Source organism: Salvia miltiorrhiza, chromosome 7 (genome assembly GCF_028751815.1).
Source record: "Salvia miltiorrhiza cultivar Shanhuang (shh) chromosome 7, IMPLAD_Smil_shh, whole genome shotgun sequence".
In the NCBI taxonomy this organism is placed as follows: domain Eukaryota; kingdom Viridiplantae; phylum Streptophyta; class Magnoliopsida; order Lamiales; family Lamiaceae; genus Salvia; species Salvia miltiorrhiza.
The window spans coordinates 50,536,647-50,546,053 of NC_080393.1; the positions used below are offsets into that span (position 1 = coordinate 50,536,647).

General features: G+C 36.7%; 1 protein-coding gene across 1 annotated transcript; it reads right to left on the reverse strand.

The window, feature by feature from the left end:
- Positions 1-5,545: 5,545 nt before the first annotated feature.
- On the reverse strand, positions 5,546-8,119 carry LOC130994342 (malate synthase, glyoxysomal-like). The gene is made up of 3 exons (XM_057919389.1): positions 7,763-8,119; positions 6,206-6,832; positions 5,546-6,121 (listed from the first exon to the last, which is right to left on the reverse strand). The coding sequence occupies exons 1-3, from the start codon at positions 8,117-8,119 to the stop codon at positions 5,546-5,548; spliced, it is 1,560 nt and encodes a 519-aa protein (XP_057775372.1).
- Between the last annotated feature and the right edge of the window lie 1,288 nt (positions 8,120-9,407).

Here is a 9,407-nt window from a genome sequence, read left to right on the forward strand (position 1 = left end):
GAGGTAAGGGTAAGGGTAAGGGTAAATTACTTACTTCTAACATTTTCACAAAACATTTTAGGAGGGAACCCGCTCCTAAAAAGCCAAAGGATGGTCCAAATGCTCCCGAGAGGTTCGTTGCCTATTGCAATGCTACTTATCAATGGCAAGCGGGAGGGGGTTATGGCACCCTCTCAAGGCACATGGAGAGTAAGCACCCCGTCGAGTATGGAATCCATACAACTCAAACTCAACTACATCCCGAAGCTTTCCAAGGCCAAGGTAATGAATAAGGTAATGTTTTATGGAAATTTGATCCACAAAATGCTCAAAATTACATGGCTCGTTTTGTTTCAATGGAGCATTTGCCTTTTATGTTTGCCGATAAAATATCTTTTGAATATACTATGAAAAATGCTTATAACCCGGCGGCCAAAAAAATTAGTCGAACTACTATGTACAAAGTTATTAGGCGACAAGCAGAAGAAAAAAAAAACGTGATTTAAGAAAATATTTTAAGAATTTAAATCAAAATTTTTCTATATGTTCCGACATATGGAGTGATTCTTACCAAAAAAATTCTTATATGGGTATTACTTGTCATTGGGTTGACGAAAGTTGGTTAATTCAAAAACGTTTAATTGCATTTAGAGATTTTAATGAAATACATAATGCTACTAATATTGCTCAATTGATTATTTCTGTTTTAAATGAGTATCGCATGTTAAATAAGATATTTTCTGTTGGATTTGATAATGCATCCGCCAACACCGCCTCCGTTCCCGAGTTAGCTGCCGCATGCGCACACTCTTTTAATGGTAGGTATTTTCATGCTCGTTGTATTTGTCATATTTTAAATAGATGTGTACAAGATACTTATTCTCTTATTAATGATGTTGTTGATCCCATTAGACAAGCCGTTAATATTTTGCATAGAAAAGCTAGTATTGGCAAAAAAATGGCAAAATATTGCCGTGTTAAAAAAATTCGATATACGAATTTTGTTAAAGATGTTTCTACACGTTGGAATTCAACATTTGACATGCTTGCATCTACCATGGAACATATTGATCATTTATGTGACTTTTTTAGATCAACTCCCGAGGCTAACTTGCTTTTATTGCCCTCTTATTGGAAAAGATGTGGTAGTTTATTTCAACTTTTAAAGGTTTTTCAAAATGCTACTACGGATTTATCCGGTGTTTATTATTGCACTAGTATTAAAGTTTTAGAACATTGCATGTTCATTGGTATTGCTTTAAATGATTGTTATAAAAAAAACGATTTGAAGGACGTATCATATCAAATGATCCTTAAGTGGCTTAAATATTTTCTTGAAATTCCCGATGTTTTTTTACTTGCTAAGATTTTAGATCCTACAATGAAAATTGGCGGTGTTTATCGCATGTTAGAAATTTATTATGGTACCTTTAGGGATATTTATGAGTCAAGATTAAAAAATAATGAAGTGCTAGAATGGTACCTTCCCGCATTAGATGATATTAAACTTAGAATAGGTAACACACTTAGAACTTTGTTTAATGACTATGAACAAAAATACATGCTTGCAAACCCCACATACTCTTCAAGTGGTACTAGTAGTTCACATGCTCAATATGGCTCCTCCACTTTAGATAGTAGTTTTGATCAAAACGAATGGGCTCAAGCCGCTTATTCATTTATGCATACACAAAGGAGCTATACTACTAACGAGTTAGATATATATTTGTCTAGTACATTTGCTTTCAAAAATGTAGGTGGTCAACAATTGGACGTCTTGAGATGATGGTCCACGCACGAGAGGGAATATCCCATACTCGCCACCATGGCCAAGGAGTTATTCGCGGTCCCGGCCTCCACGATCTCCGTCGAGCAAGCATTTAGCGTTGGTGGGCTTGTCTTGGACGAAATAAGAAGCAACATGGATCCTCGAAACATGGAGGCCACCATGTTGCTTGATGATTGGTCCAAAGCCGAGTTGCGAGCTCAAGAGAACCAATGAGATCAAGCCGACGAGAGCCCAAACGATGAATTCACCAGAGTCCGAATGATCCGAGGCCGAGGAGGACTACGATTAGGTAAGTTAAGGTAAGAGAACTACGTGGGCTTTGATTCTTCATTATTCAATGAAGATACGTAGGCCACTCAATTTTAATATTTATATTAAAATTGAGCTCAAGCTCTTAATTTCCCCCTCCCCCCTTTTAGACAACTCTCTTTCGGAATTTATTGTAATGAATTAGTTATTTAGTTAGTGTTAGTTAGTTTACTTATTCAATTTTCGAGATTGTAATTTGTATCCTTGTAATATTTTTTTTTTGTACATAGAATAAATTCAATAAAGATATCAATTTTTATGCATTATTTCAATGTGTTAGAATTATTTTTCTTTTATTGTATTTCAATTTTCAACACAAGTCATTTAATCAAAAAAAAATATTTTGATTGTCAACTTGTTATAAATTTTAAAAAAATGACATGATATTAATTAAAAGAACACAGGTATTACTTAAGAATTAAGATGACATAAAAAAAAATATCATTTTAAAAATATATTAATTGTCATGTTTATAAAATATAAATTTTCAACACAAGTCATTTAATTTAAAAATATGACATAAAAAATATTACATGTTTATATTTTCAATTTCAACACATGTTTATATTTTATATTTTAAGTTGAATAAAAATTTTGAAATTTCATCTCAAATCATTTAATTTCATAAAAAAGAATACAAAAAAAATAAAAAAAAGGAAAAAAGCCCGAAAACCGCCGGTTTTCGGCCCGGCCCGGAACTGCCGGTTCAGGGTCCGAAAATCGGCCCTTCAAATTTCATCCGGGCCGGTTCAGGTTCAATAAATTTTTGAACTTGAATCGCCGGTTCGAGCCCTGAACCGGTGGCAGCCCTAGCGGAAAGGCATAGTTTTGTCTCAGTGAAGCTAAGAGTAAGAAATCCAACCCAGTGTGTTGGTACCGAAGATTGGATCTTTGGTTGTTTAGATTTGCTGTGCACCCGTAAGCACAAGCCCAGTGAAGTTTGTCAGTGTGATCAACTGACCATGAATGTAGGAATTGGATTCCGAACCAAGTAAAAATCCCTTTGTCGTTTATCGCTTTCAATATTTACTTTCTTATTTGTGCTCAAATCTTTTGTTAACTGAAACTGATTAACTGCAAAGTGAAACATAAATCTTGACAACGTGATTAATCACCAAGGCTATTTCGAAAGAAAAAGTTTTTCGCTGCCAGTGTTATTAGTCTAACTGATAAATCTTCGGATAGTCAGTAAGATTCATAACACTCCTCTATTTTACAAACCCGACTGAAGCCGTACGTGTATCAGTTAATGTCTTTGACTTAACTGATAACTCTTTACTGAAGAGATATTCAGTATCAGTCGCCAACCTAAGTTTTGCTAAAACTCTTTTAACTGAAAAAGGTTGTGTTGGTTTGTTTTCCTTCAGTTTCGTTTAAAATAGCCTATAGGTGTATTCCCTCCCCTCCATACACCTATTCGAGACATTCTGGGACCCAACACCATCATTTGAGTGTTTTTAAAAAAATGTATCACCTTAAAGTAATTGCAAAATGATACTTATCGTTCTATTTTTTTTTTCTTGTTTATGACCCATAAAAATAATTTGGTAATCAATAATTAAGTGTTAATAGGCAAAAATGCCCACATCCTTAAGTTGTATAGTAAAAATGCCCTAATTTACAAACTTAAGCATTTTATGCCCTAATTATGTGAAGTATATATTTTACCCTTTGACGTTGATGGTTTGCTTGGTTTTTTGTGAAAGTTTTACACATTTGACCGATTTAACAACCATCAGTCATAAAAGTCAACAATTTGACAACTATCGGTCAAGAGTACATATGATCGGTGGGTGGCTAGATCATGTGTCCGCCCCTCTGGACACTTGATTTCATCGGACAGACACATGATTTTACCGGCCGGACACATAATCTAGCCACCCAGATCATGTGTTCGCGCGGTAAAATCTTGTGTCCGCCCGGTGACATTATGTGTCCGCCCGGGCAGACACATGATCTAGCCACCCACCGATCATATGTACTCTTGACTGATAGCTGTCAAATCGTTGACTTTATGACCGATGACTGTCAAATCGATCAAATGTGTAAGACTTTCACATAAAACCAAGCAAACCTATCAAATCAAAGTGTATTTAAAGAATAGGGCATCGAGTGCTTATGTTTATAAAAGAGGGCATTTTTCACATATAACTTAAGGAATATGACATTTTAAATTTTCACTCTATATATATGGTATGTTTCAGCAGGAAACCCCCGGCCCTTATAGAGAGAAGGAAGGAGAAATTTAAACCATTCGTTGAAACTTAATGGGAGATTGAGATCAAGTCACTTTTTTTATTTTAATTAATATTATTAATTACTAAAAAATCTGATTTTGGTTCACATCCCACAAATTTGTTCGGGAAGTTCATATCTCGCAAATTTCTCACTTTCCATCCTATGAACTCCACCTTGCACTGAGCTTCTTATTTTCCTTCCATCTTCTTCTACCGCACCAGATACTTCCTCTTCCAGATCTCTTCCTCTTTCCACTCCTCACTATTAGATCATGAAGGGTTGCTCATCAACCATCTAATCTTTCTGATTATGAATGCAATTCCACTGCTGTGCTTACTACTCGTCTCCTTCATTCCTACCTTTTTTATGCTCAAGCTGCTCTTTATCCAGAATGGGTTCAAGCAATGAAAGAAGAACTTCTTGCTCTTATTTCCAATGGCAATGGGACATGGACCCTTTCTTTGTCTGAGCCTTCCAGTTACGCTCAAGTTGTTTTACGGGCAGGCCTCTCCCTGATTTACAGCTTTCTGAATAGGCTCTCTATTATTGCTAAACTTTGCTTCTTTTATTCTACTGACCAAAAAAAAATTTATGAAATCTCAATAAGCAAAGGCAAATGGCATACACACACATATTAGTATGCGGAAAACCAAGGTAGATGAACCTGGATTTAATTAATCAAAACTCAGAGAGGATGACTCAAAAGGTGATGCTAAACAACTACAATGTGGACACCCGCAAATTTGTTAAATAAGAAAAAAATTGATTTATTTTTTAAATTAAAAATAAAATTTAGTTATTTTATTGTATTGTCTACATTATAGTTATTTTTTTAGTAATTTTTTACTTTTCTAAAAAATAAAATAAAAATTAAAAAGTATAAAAAAATTTAATAATAAAAAAACAACATACAATACAATAACATAATTAAATTCTATTTTTATTCAAAAAATAAATTAAATAAATATTTAACTAGTTTGTGGGTGGCCAGAACGTGAGCGCATAGATTTATCGTAATTCAAAAGCTAAGATATGCATGAAACATAGATGTGATTTAGATAGGTCTTATTACATGAGGCGCAACTAACACCAACACCAACACCAACACCAAAACAACACAAACACCAAGAAGAAACATGAACTGACATTGCAACATAAGTTATAGACTACAACAACGACGACGACAACAACAACAACAACAACAACAACAACAACAACAACGTAAACGATTCAGACATCCTCAGACTTAACAACGACAGGGACACGGATTTTTCTATTGGCATCAAGGGTGAGAAAATCCTCCAAGCATTCCCTGGTGAATATCTTGCAAGCCTCCTCATACATTCCGCTACGAAACCTGTCGTTCCCGACCTCGCTCCGAATCCTGGCCATTTCCTCAGCGACGACTCTATGGAAGAGGGAAGGAGTGAGCTTGAAGCCGAGCCTGTCTCCATCCAAATCCGCCCCGTATTTGAGCCACCGCCACATCTGCACCCTGCTTATCTCACCATCCTCCATTAGGCCATAGAGCGGCACGGTGAGCCACGCCGCCAGGTATTGGATCCCCACCCTTGTGTTGAGCCGCAGGCCCTCCACGCTGCCTACGCCTCTCGGCTCCATCGCCACGCCATGTATCTGGTTGGCCCTGCCGCCCATCCTGCCCTCGAAAACCTCCATGATCCCCGGGATGAGCCCAAGGTGGGCCGCCCACGTCCCATCGTGCCCTGCCTCCACTTCTCTCTGCTTCTCCTTCCTCACCAGCTCCACGCCCGCCTCCGGATCATCTTTGATCGGAATCTGACCCGCCTGTCGGAATCAATAATATTTTCATCCATTAGTATAATTAAATATATATGTATGTGCGTGTTAGTTTTGAAGAAGTTTACGTGCCATTCCTCCCATGGCGTGGACGCCGCGCCTGTGGCAAGTCCTGATGAGCAAATTGGATAGCTGGATTCTGTCGGGGAGAAGGCGGCCGGGATGAGCTTCGAACGCCTTAACGTAGCTGGAAATGTGGTCCCACCGGCCGCAGTTCAATCCGTCGGAGTGATCCTTCAATTCATGAAGAATTTCATCCATCTGAAACGCTGCCGGAAGTGTTTCGATCAGCACGGTGGCCCGGATGCTGCCCCTGTCGATTCCGGCCACCTTCTCCGCCTTTTCGAAGACACGATTCCATATCCTGGCTTCCCTGGAGTGTTCCATTTGGGGGAGATAGAAAAAGGGTCCGAAGCCTTGGCCTTGGGTTTGGCGAAATATGGAGCAATTGTGGAAGAAGTAGAGGCCGAAGTCGACGAGGCAGGCGGCGGCGGGGCGGCCGTCGATGAGGATGTGAGACTCCGGCAGATGGCAGCCTCTGGGGCGGACGAAGAGCGTGGCGATGCGTTGGTTGAGTTTGTAAACTGTGTCGCTGCCTTCTTCGTGGAACATTATAGTGCCACTCATAGCATCTCTCAAGTTAACCTGCCCTCTCACCACCTTCTCCCAGCTTGCTGAAACTGCATCTTCGAAATCAGCCTGCATATTTCCATCAAATTACCTACTGTTTTATGATTTATCTAACAATCACTTAATAATATTATACATGCTCTACAACCTATACTAATAGAAAAAGTGCTTTCAACACAAAATATGTATGGCCTATTTCTATCCCTAAATTAAATTTTAATTTTAAGTGTAATTTATAAATTATATATATACATGGAAGAATATATTAATTTATCAAATATTAAAATACTACAAAAATATATTAATTAATTACATTACCATATTCAAAATTAATCTATTTGATAGTATATATATTTGAAACTCTTTTTAGAATCTTGAAAATAATAAATATCCTATAAAATATAAACTAATAAAAGAGAATTAAAAAATTGGGGCGGGTGCGCCTGTTTGTTTCGGGTTTGTGGTGGTCTTCTCTTGCGGCATACTTTCGGCTTTGCATGGGGCAATGGTTAGTTCGGAGCTCCATGCCTCGTGGGATATTGCCGCATGTTTGTTGGGTCAATACGAGGTGGGTGATGGTTAGTCCGAAGCTCACTTTGTGTTGGCTTTTTTTCGGGGTTTTTTTGTCGTTCTGTTTAGACGAGTACTCTATTTTCTCGCTGTGAGGTTTTAACGAGACTCGACCCTTACTCTGTTTTGGTGTGCTTTCAAGGATTATGTTAAGTTTTTCGATTTTTCTTTCTAATAAATTTTGAATTCATGTATAAAATATAAACTACTTAACGTACTAGATAAATGAATATAAGAATAATTCAGAGTTGCATAAATAAATAATGTACGTATCACGTATACATGCACTAAATAGTATACATATCAAGAGATATAGATAATAATAAAGCATTGTCTCGTGATCGAGTATAGAGGCATGTGAAAACATACTAAATGAATACACTGCCTTTTTAATTTAATCAAGCAAATATAATTTTAGAATATACTTACCATGAAAACCTTGGCTTCGGAATTGAGTGCATTGATGACCATCTTCCTATCCACAGGCCCAGTGATTTCAACCCTCCGATCAGCCACGGCCGGCGGCACGGCTGCGCAGGCCCACTCGGCTTCTCTGACGTACTTGGTCGCCGGATCGAACCCCGGCAACTCCCCATTATTGTACCTCACCTGAGCCTCCTTCCTGCAATCCATAGCATGCTCAATATCTTTCATGAACTCTCTCTGCAAATCCACAACAAACTGCAGAGCATCCTTGCTCAAAATTGAGGCAAATTCTTCATCATATCTTCCCCTTATTTCAACTCCCTCCGGCACCTCATAGCCCCTCGCATCTACACTCACCATATTTAATTCCCTTTTATTTAGAAATTATGATGAAACTAGCTAGCTAAGGATGTAAATATATATAGATGCATGACTCAGATGGCTGGGTTTCTTTCTCCATGCATTTTGAGATTATCATTGTGCAGATACCAATATAAAAATATTTGGATGCACATTTATTTAGATTGTTTGTTCTGCATGCTATATGTAAAGGATACAAACAAGATGAGCTATTAACTAAACATCAGGTGTGGAGGTGCGTCTGCTCGATGCATTATTATATATTATAGGGTGATGAAGATCATGCACTCACTTTGATGTTGTTTCTTTTGGCCTCTGACTGTAGTCATTTTTGGACTACAACTTTATATGGCTCTCCTTTCTGATTTCTTATTTTCCATGTGGTTTCCTCTTGACGTTATCACTTTTGGGTAACGTCGTGTATGAGATATTAATTAATGTTTTATTTATAAGTTGGAGGTCTGTCTAACCTCTCACCTTTTGAGTGTTTGTTAAAAAAAATAATAATTAAATCTTATTTTTGTTTTAAAAATAAGTTTAATAAATTAAATTTGATTTGTGGGCGGCTGGCTATTTAGCATCACTCCTCTACAAAAGCACTGATATATTGCATTATCTTTATTGCATCAAATTTAGTGTTTGAGTGTTTTATTCGAAATTTGAAGGATCCCGCACTTTAAGATAAACTTGTAGATAACTGTGCTTGAATTGAAAGGGGCGCCCTACATAACAGAGAAGAGAACACCAAATTTTTAGTGAAATCTTTGGGCGGATTTATTCGTCCACTTGTAAGCACAATCTTAGTACCGGATCACGGTACAAAAAATTAAATCTAGAATTTAATTCGTAAATTCGTTAGTAAGTAATTCTGTCACTTGTGTGCTGCAGTTTAATTAATTGAGAGCATGCTATATTTATAGTTAGAGTGATGATATTTGGCTATAATAACTTTAAACTCAATGTATTTAAATATTTTGTTCAAAATAAAAATAAAATATTGCTACTTTTATTATTTTGTACAACATGCAAATTTTTTTTTTTACAATTTTTTATTTTTAATACTTTTTAAAAAAATAAAAAATAGCTACAATGTGTAAAAAATTAAAACTAACTAAATCCTATTTTTATTTTAAACATGAAAAATTAAATACATGAGTTTTATAATTTTTTACCATATTATATGATCAAACATCTTTACCGTTATAGTTATTGTATGGTGATTAGTTTGACAATAAAAAACGATCCGATGGAGAAGGAAAATCATATTTCACTTTATGCTTCCTTCCAA